Source organism: Papilio machaon, chromosome 15 (assembly GCF_912999745.1).
Source record: "Papilio machaon chromosome 15, ilPapMach1.1, whole genome shotgun sequence".
NCBI lineage: Eukaryota > Metazoa > Arthropoda > Insecta > Lepidoptera > Papilionidae > Papilio > Papilio machaon.
Genome location: NC_060000.1, coordinates 5,091,784 through 5,114,251, shown reverse-complemented (window position 1 = coordinate 5,114,251; position 22,468 = coordinate 5,091,784). Strand labels below are relative to the sequence as shown.

Genomic DNA, 22,468 nt, shown 5'->3' with positions numbered 1-22,468 from the left:
CCTTACTTTTGCAAAGCTCTTTGATTTTACAGACGACATTAATTGATTTATTATATCTTTTTTTTTTTTTTATAAGAGAAGGGGGCAAACGAGCAGCGGGAACAGCAGGTGTTCATCGACGCCCATGGACATCTGCAATACCAGAGGAATCGCAAATGCGTTGCCGACCTTTGAGATGGTGATACGCTCGCTTCTTGAAGGACCCTAAGTCGTAGTGGCTTGGAAATACCGCCGAGGACAGACCATTCCACAACGCGGCCGTGCGCGGCAAGAAATTTCGCGAGAACCGCACTGTTGTGGAATGCCAGCCGTCCAAATGGTATGGATGGTACCTGGCGGTCTGTCGGGTCGTCCGATGACGAAACTCGGCGGCAGGAATCGTTCCAAACAGTTCTTCGGAACACTCCCCGTGGTACAAACGATAAAAGATGCAGAGGGAACTGACGTCCCTCCGCAAGGCCAGAGTATCAAGCCGATCGGTAAGAGCTCGGTCGTTGACGATTCGAGTCGCTCTCCGTTGTATGCGGTCAAATGGAAGAAGCTGGTATTGAGGTGCTCCCGCCCAGAGGTACTTATCTATAGGTATCTTTTAATATTTTCTGCACTACCACAGACGACGCTGTTTCAGCAGTCTTGCGTTGTGGAAATCCGCCTTTGCTACGAAATGGAAGGTTATAAATAAAATAAATACTGAGTAAAGTCTCCATAGTAAACAATTTACGACGAAGTTCAAGCGAAATTCACAAATTACGTGTAGCTCGGTAACCTACTTAATAGTGGGTTACCACTGCAGACATTCCTGGACAAGTCATCTCTATTTATTTAAAGAGATTGAAAGGGATATTAACATGTTTATGAACAAGAGGTACGTCAGAGAGAAATGATTTAGTTTTAAAATTGATTATTGACATTTTCTATCCGAAGGCAGAATCTAAAACAGTTGACGATTTATTCTCCGTTTACTCATTACTTTGTAGGATCATAGTCCCAGAACTTAATTTGAAAAGTGTTTTGTTTGAGTTTTAAACGTAAGTCCCCTGTAAAACGTGACTAGAATAAAACCGGCGCGGAAAATATTTGCTAGTAAATTGAATTCAGAAGGACATTCCTTAATTATTCAGGGGCGGCGACTTTTGTTTTTAAAATAGTCGAACTTAGTGTGCTTTAACGAATTAAGTTTTGGTATCGTTTCTAAACATAGGTATAGACAATTATTGTTCTGTTGAATTAATGCATAGTCAAACAAGGATATCTGATACGATGAGAGAGGCGCTGTTATCGCGGTCAGTTCTTACAAAAAAAGATTTAAAACCTATTTGGGTTTAGGAAATGGTATAAGAGAAAAAAACATACGACAACAACAATAACGTCTTGTGCCGATGGGTCGGTTCCCCCGGTGCAATACCACGATCACACAGAAGACAGGCGTCAAGTGGAAGGAACTCCGCGGTTCACTTGATAAGTGTGACGGAGGCCTAATCTTTGTCCGTCTATACTATACAATATTCGGACACTGTTCGCTATACGAATACTTGTATACTGGTTTTTCTTTTGATAATAATTTACCCAAGCATATTGGAATAAAAATTTAAATAAATAACTAAGCTGACAGTAAAATAAAATATAAAAACATTGTAGATAAACTAAACGATTTGAGACGGGACCCTTGAGCACGAAACGCAATCGATTGGTAAAATTTTATTACGACGGACATTTTATTGCTGTTTTATAACGATGCAATTTTTCCACTCGATGGAAAATTTGTAGTATGCTCCTGATATTGCTTTTAAACCTTTTGAATTGGCGTTTTAATCGATTCAGTGTTGCCATCAGAGGTAGCAACATGGTAGTGAATTATTTCCTTAATCCTTTTTGCATTGAATATCTTGGATAACGAATTTATTATTTTACTGTTCTTTAATTCGAAACTAAATATTCAAAAATCGAATTCTATGGAAATGAGAAATTATAATAAACCTTTCCATACAACTTCGCCTATATAAAGCTGTACAGACGTATTGGAAACAGTTATATTTGTTTTATTATTATCATACTTAATGTTATAAATGCAAAAATTTAGATGGATGGATTGTCAGTAGATATCTCCGGAACGGTTAAACAGATCTTGAAGAAATTTGGTTCCGATGTAAAAGACATGAGTTACTTATTAATTTATTTTTAATTCCGAGCGAATGTAGTTGCGGGCAACATCTGATATATAATACTAATAATTACCAAAACAAACCCTTAGACAATAAATGAGTCTGTCGGTGAAATGTGTTTATATAACATCCCATTTCCATTAAGTACGACTATGCGTGGAGTAATTATGAAATACAAGACAGTTAACTCACTTCACCTTAATTTAATTCAACAAATTCTTACGCCTTCAAAGCGATTAAAGCATCTAGCTATATACTCTTAGATAGGTACTTCTTTTACGTTATTGTTCATAAATACGGAAAGAAAAATAAAACCTTGAGAATCGGTAAAGTAATAAAAAGAAACTTTCCGTCGCAGCAAAGTTTAACCCTTGTTTTCAGAAAGGGTTCCGAATATCGCTCGGGAATAATATATTTTTATTGTCGTTTATCTTCAAGCTAGGAATAGAAAACACGAAAGATATTTTAAAAGAAAACGTGAAACAGTGACAAGGGAGGACATCTGTGTTGACAGTGATGTCGCTCGGGAAAAAATATATTTTATACGTGGGCCATTTCAATAAGGCACATTTCACTCTTAATCAAAATCCAAAAACGTATCCTGATAACAGTGGTCATAAAGTAATACTATTTTTATACTTCCATCCAATTAGCCTCGTTAATCCCACTGCTGGGCATAGGCCTCCCCCAAAGATCGCCACGATGATCGGTCCTGTGCAACCCGCATCCAGGATACTCCCGCAACCTTGACCAGATCATCGGTCCATCTTGCGGGAGGTCTGCCCACGCTGCGTCGACCTGTACGTGACCGCCATTCCAGTACTTTGCGGCCCCATCGGCCGTCCGTTCTGCGGGCAATATGGGGCCGGCCCATCGCCACTTAAGGTTTACAATTCTTCAATTAATTAAATTTTTCTATTAATTTTTTTTAGAACTGGAAAATGATGAAAATACAAAATGTTCATTACCTTTTGTATCATCATCTTTTTTTTTTTTTTTTTTTTTTTTTTTTTTTTTTTTTTTTTTTTATGGGCGGCGCTGTGCCGCCCTCTCGTTCCCCTAACATGGTCGAAGTCAGGGACCTGGGGTGCGGGATATTCTTTATTTCTTTATTTATAATTTAAGACCAATTACATAAAACTTAAACTAATATCACATTCGTTTCCTTAATGCTACTTGACTACTGTAAAATTTAAAAAGTTCCAATAATAATGATAATATCTATTTACATTTTAAAAACTTAAATTACTAATAATATAAAATAAAACCACTAAAATTAAGATATCTATATACAATTTAAAAAAATTACAATAAAATAATAATACGTTAAAATAGATATCTATTTACACTTTAAAACTATAAAATACTAAGTCTAGAGCAAAAAGGCTATTTAAAACAATAAATACTTACTACTACGAATGTGATAAATATTAAACTACGTCTTATTTCTATTTATAGCTAAGAGGGCCGACGCTTTGCAGTATTCTAAGAATTTTACTCTTGTTTTCCTATTTTCTACCAATTCTCTTATTGTTTCTAAATTAATTTTACTTTTCATCTCTATTTCAGCGCCGGCCCTCATCGCACCAGATACCGGGCACTCAGTGAGCAGATGCAACACGGACTCCTCCTTACCCGGATCGCAGATGCACGAGGGGCTCTCCTTGCAGCGGAACCTGCACAAGTACGAGGAGAACCCCCCGTGCCCAGTAAAAATCTGCGTAAGTATTTGATCCGGGTCTATTTTTCTTAGCACGGGGAACGCGCGTACGACGTCCGGGAAGAAGACCTTGGTTGTCGAGGCAGTTTCCCCGTCCCTGTAGCGCCCGTTCCATACCTCAAGCGATTCCAAGCGGAGTTGCCGCTTGACGTATGAAACGGGACACTTGTCGTAGTTGGGTTTGGTCTTCATTCCGACCGCAGCTTGCTTTGCAAGTGCGTCCGCCCTTTCGTTTCCCTCCACCCCGGCATGCGCTTTCACCCAATACAATCTGACATCCTTCCCTTGCTCTCTGCTCTTTCGTACATTCTCTCTCGCTTTCACTGCAAGGGGATGGAGGGAATCGCCTTTTGCTACTGTTTCGAGGGCGGACCTGGAGTCGGAATGAAGACCAAACGAGCGTCGGTTGCTCTTCACAACGAACAGGGTTGCCTCGTACAGGGCCAACAGTTCCGCTTGGTATACGGTGCAGAAGTTTCCCAGCTTTAATTTCCGGCAAAGAGTCTCCGCGGCGCCATCCCAAATGGATAACGCCGCGCCGACCTTACCTTCAATTTTGCTACCGTCGGTGTAAATATTTACATCGACGGCAGCTCGCTGGGCCACTTCGTCACCGTCCGCCATGCAGTCGAACTGCAGCCCCTCCAGGTGCACCGGGTGCTGCGTCTGGGCGTACGGGACCGGTAATTCCAAATCAAGGTCCCCTAGCACTTGCTGGGAGTGACCCTTCTTTACTTCATAAAGGAGGGCCGCTTCTTGGACCCGAAGGTCCAGAGGAAGCAACCCAGCAAGTGCTAGTACCGAGTTTAGGGACGCAGTCCTATACGCCCTCACAATCTTCTGCGCGAACCCCCGTTGCACCCGGTTCAACAACTTCAAGGTCCCCTTCCTTTTCGCCGCTGGTGCCCACGCGCTAGCCGCGTAAAGGATGGTGGGCTCCACTACTGCCACGTATATGGCCCTGATGACCTCTGGGTTCAGCCCCCAGGAAACTCTGGCAGCTCTTGCCAGTTGACGATAGATGCCTTGCGCTTTGATGCAGACATTTGCGACGTGCGTCTTAAAGGTGAGTCTATCATCAACTGTCAAGCCCAGGACTTTGACCTCCTTAACCAGCTCAATGGGCTTTCCGCCCATGTTCAGACGTGGGGAGTCGTATTTGATCCTCCTAGTGAGGACCATTGCCTTGGTCTTAGCAGGCGCGAATTTTAATTTGTTCCTAATTCCCCACTTCTGGACAAGGGCGAGGGCCGCATTGGCACGGGTCTGTATTTCCGAGGAGCTTTCCCCAGAGAACATCAGGACCACATCGTCGGCAAATGCCTGGCAGTGTGTGCCCGCTCTATCTAACTCCACCAGGAGGGGATTCAGCAGCAGGTTCCAAAATGTAGGCCCCCCGATAGAACCCTGCACGCAGCCCTTGGTGGTACATTTCGCGTACTCCGCACCCGCAAATCTGACGCGCACAGATCGGTCGCTAAAATAGCTATCGAACATGCGCCTCAGATTTACGGGGCACCGCGTTTCCGCCAGTCTGCACCGGATTGCGGGCCACCAGGCGTTATCGAAGGCTCCCTCTATGTCTAATGATACCAGCACAACGATCTTCTTCTCCGCCAACTGAGATCTGATGTGCTGGATCATGTCATAAAGGGAGTCTTCGGTAGAGCGCTGCGGCATAAAACCGTATTGGCGCCCGCTTATCGACGGCGCAGTATACCACCGGACACGTCTTACAGCCATTTTTTCGATAATTTTTCCAAATATTGGCAGAAGGCCTATTGGTCTGTAAGATTTCGGCTGCGTGAGGTCGTCCCTACCGGGTTTGGGTAGTGCTACCACTGCTGCCACTTTCCACCTCCTGGGGAAGAAAGAGAGGCTTAAACACCTATTTACTATCGCCAGGAAGAGGTCCGGATCCAGGGCGATTGCGGCTGAGCAAATGTCAGCCGTGAGTCCATCCGGGCCAGGTGCCTTCTTGGGGTTAAAACTCGACGCGGACCACTCGAGTTCTGCCAGCGTAAATGGTGGGTCGCATGAATTATCATGTGGCCCATCGTTAACTTTTTCGGCCATTTTCCTCGTTGTTTGGTGGTCCGCGTCGTCCCCCTCCGGCGTGTCTTCAGGGAAGAACGTTTCCGCCAGGCACCTGGCCGACTCTGCCCCCTCAAGCACTTTTCCGTCTTTAATGAGGGGGGCTTCGTCCTTCCTCACGGCTGTACGGCGCATCACCCTGTAGATCCCGTCCCACATGGTTTCGCGATCTTGGCGTCCACAGAAGCGCTTCCAACTTTGGGTCTGAGCGTTCTTCACCTCGCGCTTGTAATTTTCCTTGGCGTCGATGTACTGCTGGACGACCCACTCTCTGCGAACTGGCGCGGCGGAGGAGATCCGCCTCTTCTTCCTCAAGACTTCCATCTTGAGTCGAGAGAGCTCTTCGGACCACCAAGGCAATCCTGCTCTCTTCCTACTGCTAACCTTGGGCAGCTCCTTTTCGCACGTCTCCACCACGGAAGCAACGTACCTCCCTATCACATCTTCTAATCTTTCAGTCGTCTCTGTCTTTCCAATCTCTTCCACTGTTACTCTTTCATCCTTCCACAACTGGGCGAGTTTCTTACGAAACTCAGCCCAGTTTGCTTTCTTGGTAGTATACTTCCGGGTGGAGGATATAATTCTGGTGCCCTTGGACCTGCCCAAGTTTAGATCGAACAGAATTGCCTTGTGGTCCGAACTGGATACATCCTCCGATAAGCGCCAGCTTTGCAGTCTGCCAAGCAGGTGGGCCGAGCAAGCCGTAACATCGACGCAGCTGGAGAAGCGCACACCTCCTCGGGTAACATCGAATGTCGGCTCAGACCCCTCGTTCACCACATGTAGACCCAGCTGGTCGAGCTTTTCCGCGGCCACAATACCCCGCGTGTTATCCTCCCGGCTGCCCCACCAAGTGTTCCACGCGTTCAGATCACCTCCCACTATCACGCTGGCGGTGTCGAGTCTTTCCACGGCGGTTCCCATTTGGTCCAGGAGCGGTTCGATAGGCTTATCTGGCTCCAGGTAGACGGACACTACCCCGATCTCCCACGCCGCTGTCCTCAACTTGGCAACAGCTATGTTACAAGTTGTGAGGTGCGGACAGTGGGAGACATCTATGGTGTCGTCAAACAGCACAATGGCCGCCTTAATCACGGAGTCGGTGGTTAGGCTCCTGGCACATTGCACTGTTCTTGTCCCTGGATGCTGCCTCATCTCCCCGCGATTGCCTATATATGGCTCCTGGACTAAGGCGAACGCAAGCTTGCGTTTGGTTGCCTCTTGGATGAGTTCCGCCGTGGCGATCGCTGACCGCTGCAGGTTAGCCTGCACGACGTGATAGTGGGGCCGCCCGGTGGAAGGATATCTGGGTACGCCTGGGGCCACCTTAGCAGTACGCTATAGATGACCTCACCAGGGAGTCCCATCTCTTACGCACCGGACATTCTTCACTAAACGCGTTATGCTCCCTCCCATCGAATTTCGCATGTGCGCAATTGCGACAGGAGGGCGGTTTACCGGCTTGCCGATCGGTACACGCCGATGCCATGTGCGGGCCACCACAGTGGCTGCAGCAGTCCTCGGACTCCGTGCAGACACGCTTGGTGTGCCCGTACCCTAAGCATCGCGTGCATTGAACAAGGGGGGATTGGTCCAGCACTCGTACACGCTGAAGGTCTACATGTAGTACCCCCGCCTCCGTGAACCGCCTCCAGATCAGAGGTGATACTCTGATCACCACGTGGGACGTATGGACATTCCTGGCCCGCTTCCGGAACCTGACTTCCATTCTTGTCTCTTCCTCTCCAATACCTTTCATCAAATCCTTATTCTGTCCCTTGATTGCCCTGATGATGTCTTCGTCACTGTTAAATGACAACACATCCATCAGGATAATCAAGGGATCCCTCGCTTTCACATCTTCCACTCTCAGGTCTCCGGAAGCCTTTTTTAGCCTCTCCTTTACGCGGCTTAATTCCCCTTCCGTGTTGCACCCTACTATCACTTTTCGATCCCGTATCTTCCTGACTCTGTCTATTCTTATTCCTTCTTCCTTAGCATTAATTACTTTTCTTATTTTTTCTAGAACTTGGTCCCCGGTGTCCGTGTCTACGTTCGAAGAGATCGCCACCGAGTGCGTGGCCCCTACACCCAGGGGCGACCTCTGCGACGACCCCGCCGTCACGCTCGCGTAAGTACCTCGTGACACTTTGTTACCAGCCTGTCTAAGTGCTTCCCTCAGATTTTCTACTTCTTTGCTATTTCTCTCCAATTGTATACTGTGCTCTTCTATTTTTTTAATAAATTCCTCCTGCTTTTTAATATAATGTTCTGGAGAGGCAGGGAGGGGCGTTTGCGAAATCGGAGAGCCGAGGCATTCTTTTTCCGCTGAACCCCCACCCTGCGCCTCCCGATCATTATCTTTGCCTTCTTTTAGTTTCTTTATCTCGAGTTCAGCCTCTTTGACAAGCCGGTAAAGGGCGTCGAAGGCATTGTTGGCCCCTACCTTACTTTCTGTTTTCATATTTCTTGCACTGGTCACATGATTTTTCCCCGTGACCATGTGAATCCGCGCTTCTTTGACTCTGTCGGATTTGTTCGGATTTCCCCCACCGGAGGGGCCAACAATTCCTTCCACATCCGTTTTCTTCTGTTCTTCTTGAGAAGGCACTATCCGCTTACGCACGACTCTTACCACTTTTTTGGGGGAGGTTTGGGTAATGGGTTCCACTCCGGACTCCCACTCCCCAACACTCCTCCGGACGCTCTGGACCTGAGCCTCCTGGTCAATATTAGGTGACGATACTCTGTCCACCTGGTCTATCCTATCTACTGGGCTCCGGTCCAGGGCGCCTCTCTTCTTCACCGGGGTCCTAATGGCGATCATGTCGGGGAACGCGTCACAATAATAAAATTTAAATTAAGTTGGTCAAAAGACCCCTAACTAACTTATATCTAATATTACGGGCAATAGACCCTGTCAATATCAAATAAGACTTACAACTAATATTGCGGGCGATAACCCTAGCAATATGCTTAAAAATAATCTTATGTCTAAATAATACTATGGGCAAAAAGCGCCTGTCAGAAGATAATAATAGTAAAGCTTAAACTAATATTGCGAGCAAAAGACCCAGACAATATGTTAACTTAGGCAATTTTGGACTTGACCTGTTACACTTTACAATATTATAAGTGCAGCTGTTTTTATCACACGTTAAAATGGTTAAGACAATAAGTGAATAAAATAAATTAAAAACGTAATAAAGTTGTAAAATAAGTTAAAATAAGTTAAAAACAAATGAAATCTTTCAAATTCTAGTTAAATTTAATAAAATTTTAAAAGTTTATGTAAAGAGTAAATTTCAATTAATATGAGATAAAATAGTATTTAATTTTAAATAAATATAGTTGAATTTTAAATTTTAATAAAGCTAAAATGAACGTAAAACGTATTCAAAGTTAAAAGTTAAAAACACCAAAATACAATTTAAAAATTATAAATTATAAAATGACTAGTCTGTCAAGTCCTTATCCTAATGTCTAACTTATAAACTAACTACAACACCGCCGCGTCGTTATCCGCACCGCATTTCTTTGTGCCGTTTATGAGTAATGAATAGCGGGCGGAGTTCTCAGAATTACAATGCGGGGTTCTCAAAGTGACGATAATATGTAAACAAACGCAATATTTTTAACTTGTACAAGTAAAATGGAATACAATCTTCTTTTAATATTTTCACTTTTCACTTTTTATGTGCTACTTAGAAACTATTCTTAATGTTCTTATTTTTTTTATTTCTTCCTTATTCAAGTTTTTTGTTTATAACTTTTTTAATATGCTATTTCTTCATAAATATAAGTCCAAAAATAACAAAAAAGGTGTCAAATTATTCGTCTGCTTCTGCCGGTTGCAACGCAAAAATAAAAAATATGGGTTGTCGCTTTAGTTTTGGACTTAGGATTTTTTGAAAATTTTTCTTATTTGTCACTTTTTTCCCGGCTTTTTCAAAATAGTTCCACTTATCCAAAATTAATTTTAAAAACACTGTTTAGTACGGCACTTTATATATTATCTGACTAGGTTAGTCTCGTCGTTCCAGCACTCCAGGATCCAGGACCTCGCGGCCACGCGGTTTTTGTTTTTGTTAAAAATTTTCGGTTTTTCTTCCCGGAAAAATTCCAAAAACTGGTCGAGGTCCAAGAACTCACTGAGAGCTATCCAGGGACACCATAAAAAATATGGGTCGTAGATCTTGTTTCTGCGGCGTAATTTTTTCAAACTTTTAAAAGTTGAAAATTTCTGTCTTTCTGCTCCGAAAACTTTCTCCTTTTCTTTTCCTCTATGAAACTTTTACCGTTTACAAAATAAAAATTTTCTGCGTCGTTTGATATGTCACACTTGGTATATTTAAAAACTTTTCCCAACACTTCGATTTTTTGTAACTATTTGACGTACGGAGCAACTTAATTACGTCTCGTCTATCCGAAAGAATTAGACTTGTATCATCATCTTAATCCCCCTGGCCTTATCCCACTTACGTAGGGTCGGCACACAAGGTTTTATGAACCTTAAAGTTTTGGCTTAAGTTTTTAGGGCCGGTCGCCTGCCTGTCGCCAACCCTACTTGGGAGGAATTTTTTAAAAATTAAATATAGCGTAATAGCTAAATAATATAAAAATTAATTCTAAAAATACACCAAAAATAAAAATTAGTAATAAAAACTTGTAAATAGAACACAACTTGTCTTGATAATCGTCCGGTGTGTCTATCAAAACATTATTCACCCCTATAGATGAGGTCGATCTGGTGATTCAAAGTGGCAGTATATTGACATTATCAAGTGTGAGACATTTATTTTTTCATTCCATTTAATTATACATTCATTACCTTTTGTATAATGAAAATATTTTGTTACAAATTCTAGGATAGGTAGTAGGGTAATCGATTGATAAAGCGGTTAATTGTAGTTACGTTAATTGCCTAATATTCGCAAGTGACAGCATTTCGTATAACAAAGAAAGGCATGGACAAGAAATAGGAAGAATGGAGGAAACCGCTATTAATATTTCAGATATAAACGACGGGAATATAAACATCACTGCGCTGTTGGAACTGCGATAAGCCACAAGTTACGATACAAACAAGAACTAAGATGTAACTTTTACCTTAACATTCTTCAATATAACGCTAGAAATTGTATTTAAAAGGGAAAATAATCATCGTAAGTTTCCACTACCGAAAAACATATTGTCGTTACTTTAATTCCTAAAAAAATGGTTTTTGTAGAAATGTTTAGGCAATCGAAACTCACGCTTAACAAAACAAGTTTATATAAAACAATGAAATAATACACGCAATAAATAAAAACATATTATGTTTATCTTTCACACTTGTAAACTCGTAGAGGGGTGCAAAATGTACTATAAATTCTGGAGCTATGCCAAAACGTTATTACTGCTGTGTCATAGTAAATAACTTTAGCACGAAACAAAACAAGTACTCATATTTTTTCAATATACAAAAGTTGATGAACATTTTATATTTTCATTATTATAATAATTATAATAAATTAAATGACAAAAAACTGAACTATCTTGTTCAATGACTTCGAAAGGTAAGATGGAAGAAAATATTGAGGAAAAACATAAATGCTATGTTACTACATAAAAGTTTTATTACATAAATTCTTCTACGACAAAATATAATGTTGCGGAATAAAAAGGTATCATTGATGCAAGAATTTTCGCGCTCATTTAAGCATTACAATAAAGTTTCACAGTTTAAAATAATGAAGCAAATTAAATTTAAGTAACGAGTGAACTTAATATAAAAGACGCCTTTTATCTAAGTATAAAAGCATCTCAATTATTTCTCGAAATTTGAATTACTTATTTTCTATTTTCACTTTATAAATTCAGCCCTTTTAAGGTTCTGATAATTGTGAATCATTCAGTTAATACTCATTGTACATACAATGCCATTCAAACTTTATGACAGCTGAGAACATTGGCAGTAGGAGGACAAAAGGTATGCGAGAGCAGATTAAAAAGCATGCATGGCAGTATGCCAACCTGATTTCCACCTTCGTAAATACGATTGTAGCTAACATCAAGCTGGTATTAAGTTTGAATATTAAAATGGAAAAAAATTACAAAAAAAATATCAAAACATTGATAGTAAATAGAAAAACGTAAAAATACTGTTTCTAATTTAATTTTACTGTGGTACAAAGAGAAAAGTTAATTCCTAGCAAGAAAATACGAGGCCAGGAAGCATTGGCTATTAGGAAATGACATTAACCCATGTCCGCTCTGTCTGTATTTATTGAAGTAGACGCAGCCACTTTATCTTCTTCCATTTTTCTTGTTTATGACATAAGCTAAATACAAACTACTACGAGAAGGATAATCTATATATAGTTTTTTATAATTACACTAGCTGTCGCCCGCGACTCCGTCCGCGCGGAATTAAAAAAAAAAACTTAATAAGTAGCCTATATGTTCTTCCAGATTATGTTTTATATCTGTGCCAAATTTCATCAAGATCCATTCAGCATTTCTGCAGATACCTTCAAACAAACATCCATCCATCCATCCATACATCCATTTAACATTCGCATTTATAATGTGTATGTATGATAATCACTTGTTTAGTCTACGTGACATGAAATAGTAGGGATTAGAATTATTAAATTCAGTAGCATCGGAGTTTATCGTTTAAAAATAAAGAGATCAATAGAACCCAGATAAAAGAAATATGATATAGACAATTAAATCAAATAGTATAATCAACATTCACATATAAAATTCGTAATCCGACTATAAAACGAAAATACGAGTACTGAAGCGTAACTTTATGGAAGCATATCGCGAAATAACATCAGAAACTAAGTGAATCTCATTTCCTTAGCGACCCCTTTTCCACAGAAATTCCTTTATTATGTTACGCATGTGTCGGATTCAATTTTACATGCCAACAACACAATTCTGTTTGAATAATATACAAACGTGACACACAAACATTGTTGAACAAGTGACGACTGAAATAAACTATCTGCATAAAGAAAACCGTGCCGACCCCACAAAGAATAATAATGATCAAGGTATGAAGAATAGAACAGATAACAATAATAATTATATTTCAGTAAATTATCAATTGCAATTTCCACTTCCTTCATTTAATTTTAACGGTACCGTGAAAATGAATTTAAAGTGCAGCAAATGAGCATTTCGTGTGAACATTAAGTCAATGACTTAATGCGCGGGTAAATTTAATTACTCAATCATTATACATTACGCCATAATTAAATACATCTTTTTTGGTTAAACAATTCTGCGTGAGAGGGAAATATATACGAATTAAATAACAACCTTTACAAATAACAACATTATCGATTTGTGTGTATGGACTATATAACATATTTAATTAACTAAAATTATGTTTTTAATTTCAATATAGAATTATATGCTTTTACAAATACATATTGTAATTCTTCTTCACTTTCAAAGAAAAATGGATATAACAGTATGTTCTACTACCCAGGATTATAAGAACATCTGTTGCACGAATGGACCGGCTCGCCCGGTGATATACCACGACCACACAGAAGACAGGCGTCGAGTGGAAGTAATTACGCGTTTCATCTGATAAGTGTGCGTTCATGAAACCCAATTTTATTCCTCTTTCCTTTAACCCTAAATGATAGCTAGCGGTCTTACCGTGGGTTTCCGAGTCTAAAATCAAGAAAGAGATAAAAAAGAGTCTAAATAAAGTCATTATCATAAAGATAGCAATATGTTTTAAACGGAGATTTTGGACTCAGAAACTCACGGTTAGTCTAATTAAGTCCCTAATCACATATCATAAGTAATAATATACCCGAACGAAACGGTGGGCGGGACACGTCGCACGCATGGATGATTGCAGAGTTCCTAAACGCCTGTTGGAGAGTAAACCGGATGGACTTAGAGCACGTGGTAGGCCGAAGTTGAGATGGCGAGATGACGTCGAGCGTGATCTTAAAAATATCGGCATTAAGAGCTGGACGCAAAAAGCACAAAGTAGACAAGTGTGGAGGAATTTACTTGACCAGGTCCAGGCCCACCCGCGGCTGTAGCGCCTCAGATGATGATAATACCCGAACCAAACTTGAATTATTCGCTATATAACAACAACCAACTTGCAGAAATTGAAGGCATCCGGCGACAGATAACTACAACTTTGTGACAGCGCTGGTGTTAATTGAATCGTAGAAGTTATATGGAAACTGTTATGAACATTGGTTAAAACTTCATAGTTACCGTATAAAGAACTTTTTTTTATGAAACAAGGAAGCAAACGATCAAGAAATTGCTATCAACAAACAAAAACATGGATGAATTGTAAATAAAAGAAAGTAGAGAATTGGATCTGATGGGAAGGGGAAAGATTTACTACTAAGATACATTTGATAATACATCAAAAAATTGAAAATAATTTACAGGAAATTAAATGCGAAACCATCGTATACTAGTCTCATTCTACCTACCACAGCAGGCAGAGTCCTAAGAAATTGTAAAATTTTGGGGATCAATAAAAATTTATTTATTTATTCTATGTATTTTAGTACGAGTATTGTAACAGTAAATAGGTTTATCATAATTGTCGGCGACAAATTAAATTCCAATCCAGAAATGGTGGAACCACTTAGATATGGTTCATAAACTCAATTAACGTTGACTAGATCTCTTAAATGAATAAACCCTCCACAGATACTAATATTGTATAACATGAATTAATTAGACAGAACTCCCATTAGACTATCAATTGTTTTAACGATATTAAAGTGCAGTTTGTACGCATCTAGGAACACCTTTTTAGTTGCTTAAATTGTATACTTTTTAACAGTGAATTTAAGTTCGAAATTTCAATCTATTAAATACAGTTTTTTTGGACTTATTAAGTCGATAACAATACCTTTTGTTTCCTTTACGATGTCAACATTTAATTTTTTTGTGGTATTAATAAACTTTAAGTTATAAAAGTGAGATTATGTTCGCGTTGTTCGCGAAGTAAGTTCGCAAAACAAAGTTTGTAAGTGTCGGTGATTTCGTTAAATAACCCAGCCAGTATACGCGGTGGTCAATTAAAAAACTTCGTCTAAAGTGGTATTTAATATGCTATTTTTTGTACAGAAGGACTGAATTGTGATCATATACCTAATTCCTAACATACTCATCCTTAACTGAGCAATTAAAAGTAAAATTTATCTTCTTTAACCTTTTCCTTGCTTTATCTAAAAGTTGTCATAAGTGTTCTGGCATAGGCTGAAAGATATTATGTTTTAAGGATTAATACTATTTGGTTCTGCTATAAATTGAACCTAGACTTTATGACGTAACTTTTAAGATGTATTGAATATTTTCTCTGACAAAGTCACATCATTGTCAGGACTTTTTTCTGAATTTACCACATTTGTGACCTAATCGAATTTATTTAACTAGTAGGAATCAAATTGAACTTGAACATATATTTATATTTATTGATTTACTTGCGTGGTCTTGGAGTTTTCATGAATTATTTAATAGTTTACTAGAATATTTTGCAGGTTAAAGAGAAAAAGTTTGACTAGTAGCTCGCCGTGGTAGGGTCTCGAAGTTGTTATACTTTTAATTACAAGGTCAATTGGTAATATTTAAAAAAATGCCAGTTAGGCATGTGCAGCTCTCTAGTTTAATTTTTTTTATATCAATTTATCTTGTATCTCGCCTTAATTGAGATTACCTCATTGACAAATTTATATAAGCAATAAATGGAAATATTGAATGCATGGAACTGTAAATATCAAACCACCATTGCGGCTTGTTATTGACCAGACTAATTTGTACTCTAACTAGTTGCAATGATTTGATTGCGGTTAAGACGACAAATACATTGGTGATGTTACTGCTTTATAGTCGATGTTGACATTAAAAGCATTATCATCTGCACTTGGTAAAAAGTTAAAATAATTGTGTTTGAACATCGTCATTTTTACTCTAAGAACGGTAGAGTTCTTTCAATACATACTTTGTTAGTAAGACTCTGGCAATTTCGATTTTACAATTTCATCTGCGACTTCCATTGTAATTTAAAACTAGCAATTGCTTGGTTCTCGGTTTGCAGACAGCAATTTCAACTGTGACCAGAACAGCACATCTGTGCCTCATAATTGTACTTTGAAACTGTTGAATTGCTGTTTTAATTTTTAATTTCGATCCAAATTAAGCTTACACGAACGTGACTTTTCAAAGCACAAAAACGTGTTGCCATCCCTCTTATATTATTTGAAAAACAGAAATGTATATATGTTTTTTGTACAGGTGTTTCGGCGATGCAAACTCAAGATAAAAGTTACCTTCTCTTTTTTCGTACTCACTAATACTTACGCGAAGGGAAAATTAGCGTTTTTAAGCATTCTTTTTTTACCATTGCGTTTCACAATTTTCTTTACAATTTATATATATATATATATATATATATATATATATATATATATATATATATATATATATATATATATATATATACTTATTAAAGTAATAAAAGTAGAAAGCAGATATATAATCGTCATGCAACCATTTTATCGAAACTAAAACTAGAAATTATGCAAATTAGTTTTTTGCGTCACACGTTTTTTTATCACTTCCCGTATTTTTGATAGACTAATATATATCACGGCTTCTTCAATTAACAACATAAGATAAGTGGACTGAAAATATTGAGCACAGAAGGAGAAAGTATTCTATATTTTTTATTTCCCAATAAAAAAACAGCGCTGTATTGTCAACTGTAGTTTAACGCCATTATTGTGCGGTATCCGTCGAGACGAAAAGATAAAGTAATATACCCCATTGTATCTTATTCAATGAACAACAAGAAATATAGCTAAGAAAATTTTGTTACGAGAATAAGTAAGTCTAATCTTATATGTGTAAATATCATAAATCAAGTGCGTTGTAATAAACAAATCCATTTCGCGGTAACAAGTTTACAAGAATCCTGTGGGGCGTCACAACATCGTTTCTGCTCCTATTTCCAACTAAATAACGTACTTATGTATTATATATAATATACAGTTTGTACAATTTGTTTGGCAGTATCTGCGAAAAAATTCAAAGTGCATGAAATCAACCAAATTGCACTGGACCTGCGGGCCAGCGTGGGTGGCTCTTGCCCCTTGTCGGGGTATGACCTGATTGTATTAATAAGAGTCAAAATTAAAAAAACTAGTCGATTAAATACTTCTTTGTCGCATTTTTGCTGAGTTCAATAATCTATGAGTATGTTAGTTTAATATACAGCTAACTGCGTTGCAAAAGTTTCTGAACGCAAAAGTTGTTGAAACTAAGTAAGTTTATGTACAGATCGAGCATGCAACATTTACTTTAAAATTAATTTGAATATACTATAAATGTACTCATCTATAACTTTACAAACGAAAGTTAGTATTATTATAAATGCGAAAGTTTGGATTGATGTTTGTTTGAAGGTATCTCCAGAACGACTCAACGGATCTCTAGAAGAACACATAGACTACTTATTACGTACTTTTTAAATTCCCCGCGGACGGAGTCGCTATTTGTACATAAAATGAGATTTATGTCTAAGTTAATAATTAATACAAGAGCAAGTTTTCTTTGTTTTATTATATTAACAACTTAGAAAAAATATAAATAATTACAGCTATCGATTATCTTTTCTTAACACCCTTTTCTATACGAATATCTATTTTAAACCTCACCTCAATAATTACAATAAAATTTGAATACTTTTTATAAAAAAAAAAAACGTACTTATAACAATTAATTGATTTCCAATGAACGAACCAAAGAAGGTGTCAAGTAATATACGAATACACCTTTTCTTACTTCATGACAGGGTTGACATTAGATAAGATCGAATGAGGGTTCAGAGATTCACCACTCTCAATAAACCTAATCTGGGAAGTGTGCAGAAATATCCACAAAGATATACGTTATGATAATATGTTGTACAAATCCCTACCATGGTATGATGTAATTGTCAGACACGTTAACATGTTTTTATTCTAACATCATCCACATGTTAATTTTAATTGTTTCCATGTTAATTGCCTTTTAACTGATTCGTGCACCGGAGTTATCTGAAACGTAACAGACGAAAAAAGCTTCTGAAATGTGGCGATATTGGATTTTAAAATTAATTTCAGCCGGCACTAAGCTTTACCGCTTGAAATCATATTAAAAATGCCCGCATTAAATCTGTTGTCCGGAATTTAGGTCATGAACTCATTTACGAAACGACAAAACGTATTTTAAGCTAATTTAAAAACGTAGTTTCATCATTATTTACAACTGCTTTGCATTTTTAGTCAAAATTAAAGACACATTTTTTTACTCAAAATAAAGTAGTTGAATTTATATTAAATGATTTATTTATATCATCATGTTATATAATAATTTCTTTTAAATCGCGGTATAATTAATGTTAACAAACTTTGACTGTATAGAAACTAAGCAAAGAACCGCCAATGTACTAAAATTCTGCTACTTTTCGCTGGTGCATATCGTGCTGGCACTTCTTTATGAACGCACATGTGGTCGCCCTCTATTTTGTCAGCGCAGAATTTAGAAATCCCACATGCATCAGCTCCCTTCCCGTCAAAGTTCTGTCAAAATCAGTCCAGCCGTTCTGTAGAATACCGGAAAAATACATGGCCAGCCAGATAGACAATCAAAATTCACCACGTTTTCACTCCAATTTTACTTATGAACCGTTTTTTTTACTTAGTTAAAGGTATCATTAAGTGTACTTTTTCAATATTTTAGAAGTCGAGCCATTAGTAATGGTTAGGTACGTTACTAGAAACTCAAATCAGGGCTTTATTCAAGATGGGGTAAGGACAAGATGTAATAAAGGTTATAACCTCACCTTAGTGTTACAACATTTTATGACGACGCTTTACGATCTTGTTGTTAAACCTTTAAACTATCTGGCGCCTAATATCTGTGCGACAAACAAGACGTAAAGACATTGCAAAATCTACTATAGAACAAAGACTGCTATGTCAAGTAAGTAAAAGTTTTTTCAACAATGTTGACTTATGCCTATTCAGAAAGTTATATGAATTGTATCCTATCATGCTAAAGCCATAAATCTTTCTTATTCTGGTGTTTTTTGTTACTGAATATAGACAGTCAGGTCGTATGCTGAGTTCATCATCAGGGTTAAAGCACACATAGCTAACGACATCGACTCCACTCTGTTCTCCACGACGATATTCCTTAATATTTTTCAGCTGAGTAGATTGTCGTTCAATCCATTTTCGAATCAAGAAAGATCAGAACCAGATTACTTCGATTGCTCGCTCGGCTTTCGATCTATTTTCATAGAATCTTATGGATTTTCTATCTCCTTATCCCAACAGCACCGGTCCATTGTCAGCGCACCGAGGTAATACAATTTGCAGATTGCATTTTAACATTCTCAGTGCTTTGGTAGTGATTTTGATTCCATATGGCTTATATAAATTCAGTTATCGAGTACCTGCATTTTTTGTTTTTTTTGTTATTATCTACGTGTTACAGTTTTCGTCGTGACTGGTACTTAGGAATATATTTAGCCTTGATTTCAAAAAGTGATTTAAAGATAAGGTAAAAAAAACAAAACACGGATATGCAAATTATCTCTATTACTCGTCAGTATTCTGGAGGCCTTATTTTAGTCCATTTCCCCTTACCACTCTTTTCTTATAAAGGAAATGATGGGAAGGGAATGGAGATTTGTTGAAGGGGATGCATACAAAGTTGATTTTTTTTTCTGTGCGTCCTCTCCTACGTCGATTAAAGGTAAGCAACGCAATTTGCCATCGCGGATGTTTATGAGCAGCGGTCGCTTCGCCATTTCTGCGAATCAGGTGGTTATCATTTTATTGAGATATAAAAAATTGTACAATCATTAGCAGTCTTTTGGCTGAAGATATTGGTACTTAATAAAAAGAGTTACTAAAATATATTTATGTGTCGATGCATTGCACCATATAAATGGTATTGCAAAGAAAATAATATTCCATTTTCTTTCACCTACTACCACCCACTTTGGTACGTTTCTCAGATAAAGTAAGGAAGGCGAATATCATTCAAGACACATCAAATAATTCGAAACAAATAAGTTGTAAGTTTCTAATAAACAGTTGTTGGCCTATTTCAATTCCCAGTACGTCTGTTACCACGTCACGTCATAACGAGCGTTGAATATGAAGGCGTTGGCAGTGATTTTTAATTAAGATCCATCTCTGATGTTTCCATTGAAACTGTATTAAAGTTTATGGGAAAATATATAAATGTGAACATTGTCCAAGTCTTAAAACTTTTTAATAATTCGTTGCTTTCGTTTTCTATTAATTATTTCACTTTTTGTAATTGAAGTTGCACTCACATTCCTTCAAAAAAAGTGCCACGATTTAAAATTAAATAAAATAAAAATAAAAACATTAATAGAATTAAACTCATTTGAGTTCAAAATTAGTTAATTTTTTAAATCATTATTTATTAAAGAAATTTTAATCGGCAATAATGTTTATACTTATCTCACTTAAAACTTTCTTTATACTTTGCGGATATAACTTTGATAATGCGCTAAGTTACTGCCCTTATTTTTAGAACACGGACTCGTAACAGTTTATTATGATTTATGATGTTTTCTGAAATTTTCATAATTTCATTTTCAGAACCATAAAAATAGCCAGAAAGTCAATGGACAAAGGATCTTTAGTTAGTTTCTATAAATAAAATACTTTAGAAAGTCAACCGATTTAAAATCTGTTCCTAAAAATCGTATATTTACTACTAACTAACGTATGCGTGGTTAGTTTTTCTATTTATGATACTAAAATCAATATATTTTAACTAATTGAACTGAAAATAAAGTTGAATTTTCATTGTCTATTCCAAAAATGTCCCAATCTCTACTAAATACTAAAAGGAGCATAAAACATCTGTTGCTTTGGCAATCGCGCGACCGCCATTTGTAAGGAACAGCATGTTGCCAGTTTTCATGCCATCAAGGCAATACGACTAGTAGATTATTACGCAAAAGACAATATTACGAGTTTATCATTATAAGAAAAAACAATGTAGATTTTCTTGCTCATATCTTCTTATGAATCCGTAGCGTTTTCATATCGGATGCATATTTATGTTATTCTCTTTCAAGTTTTATTTTATTTTTATTTTTAGTTTTTCTATGTTATCTTTCAAGACCTCAAGAACTTTGACATTAAACATCTCAATTTCATCATTATGTAAATACAAGTTATTAAAAAACAAGTAAAAAAAAAAACACAAGTTCATTGCTTTATCTATATACTTAATAGTCAAACTCGAACGTAGTCTAAGCATCTATCATACCTTTTAATAAAACCCCACTATCAATCACATACGATGAACCTGTTATACTTTTTGCTTTATCACTTGACAAAAATAACACTAAATCACCCACTTCACATGGTTCTATTATATTATTCAACGCTGTGCCTTTCACTAGCGTATCCCAAAGTTGTTTTTTTTGTTCTTCATTTAAACCCATACGTTCCATAAATTCAGATTTCACCGGTCCAGGGTTCACAGAATTAACTCGCACTCCGTACGGGGCTAATTCAATAGCAATAGATCTTGTAAACGCATCTAAGCCGGCTTTAGACGTAGAATATTGCGAATTAATTCTAAAACAAATGCCTGTTGATGCAATACTCGATATGTTGATTATACATCCTTTTGTATCAATCAAATATGGTGCTGTTAGATGTGTCACTAATACATGTGCACGAAGATTAAGTGCCATTATATTATCAAATACCTTTAACGCGTTCTTTGAAAGTATACTTTCTGAGGCAGCAAACCCTGCATTATTAATCAGCACATCTAGTCTTCCGAAATGTTCAATTGATGTTTTAATAGCTCTTTCAACGTCATCATCTACTGTGAGATCTGCTGCTACAACTAAGGGATTACCTCCAACATCCTTGCATTTTTGGGCCACCTCTTGCAATTTTTCTTCATTCCTGCTAATAAGTATCACACTAGCCTTTTCTGTGCTAAATTTAATAGATATAGCAGCTCCGATGCCTTTACTAGCTCCAGTCACAAGAACAACTTTATTATTGAAACTCATTATTAAAGCGTAATAATGATTAAAAACACTTATTCATATGCAGACGACTTTTCGATTGTGTTTATCGTATGACATTTGTTAATGTTTTAAAACTCCTTATCTAAAAGATAACTCTAACTAGTGAATGCACCTGGAGGTGTTCACGTGTTAATAATAAAACTTACAAATAATTACCATCATCATCATCAGCTCACTATACGTCCTCACTGAGGGGCTCGGTACCTACCCCAAGTTAGGGGTGACTAGGCCATAGTCAACCTCGCTGGCACAGAGCGGGTTGGTTGAATTCACACATATCATTGAATTCCTTCTCAGATATGTGCAGGTTGCATCACGATGTTTTCCTTCACCGTAAAAAAACAAATAATGCTTCATGTC

At 37.7% G+C, this 22,468-nt stretch overlaps 2 protein-coding genes across 2 annotated transcripts in view; one reads left to right on the top strand and one right to left on the bottom strand.

The window, feature by feature from the left end:
• LOC106709788 (probable G-protein coupled receptor CG31760) overlaps positions 1-22,468 on the top strand; it is a 59,625-nt gene that overhangs the window by 7,328 nt on the left and 29,829 nt on the right. The window lies entirely within an intron of this gene.
• LOC106709789 (uncharacterized oxidoreductase SERP2049) lies at positions 21,279-22,158 on the bottom strand. Its single transcript, XM_014501666.2, has one exon. It carries the CDS (start codon positions 22,088-22,090, stop codon positions 21,311-21,313), a length of 780 nt encoding a protein of 259 aa, XP_014357152.2. The 5' UTR covers positions 22,091-22,158; the 3' UTR covers positions 21,279-21,310.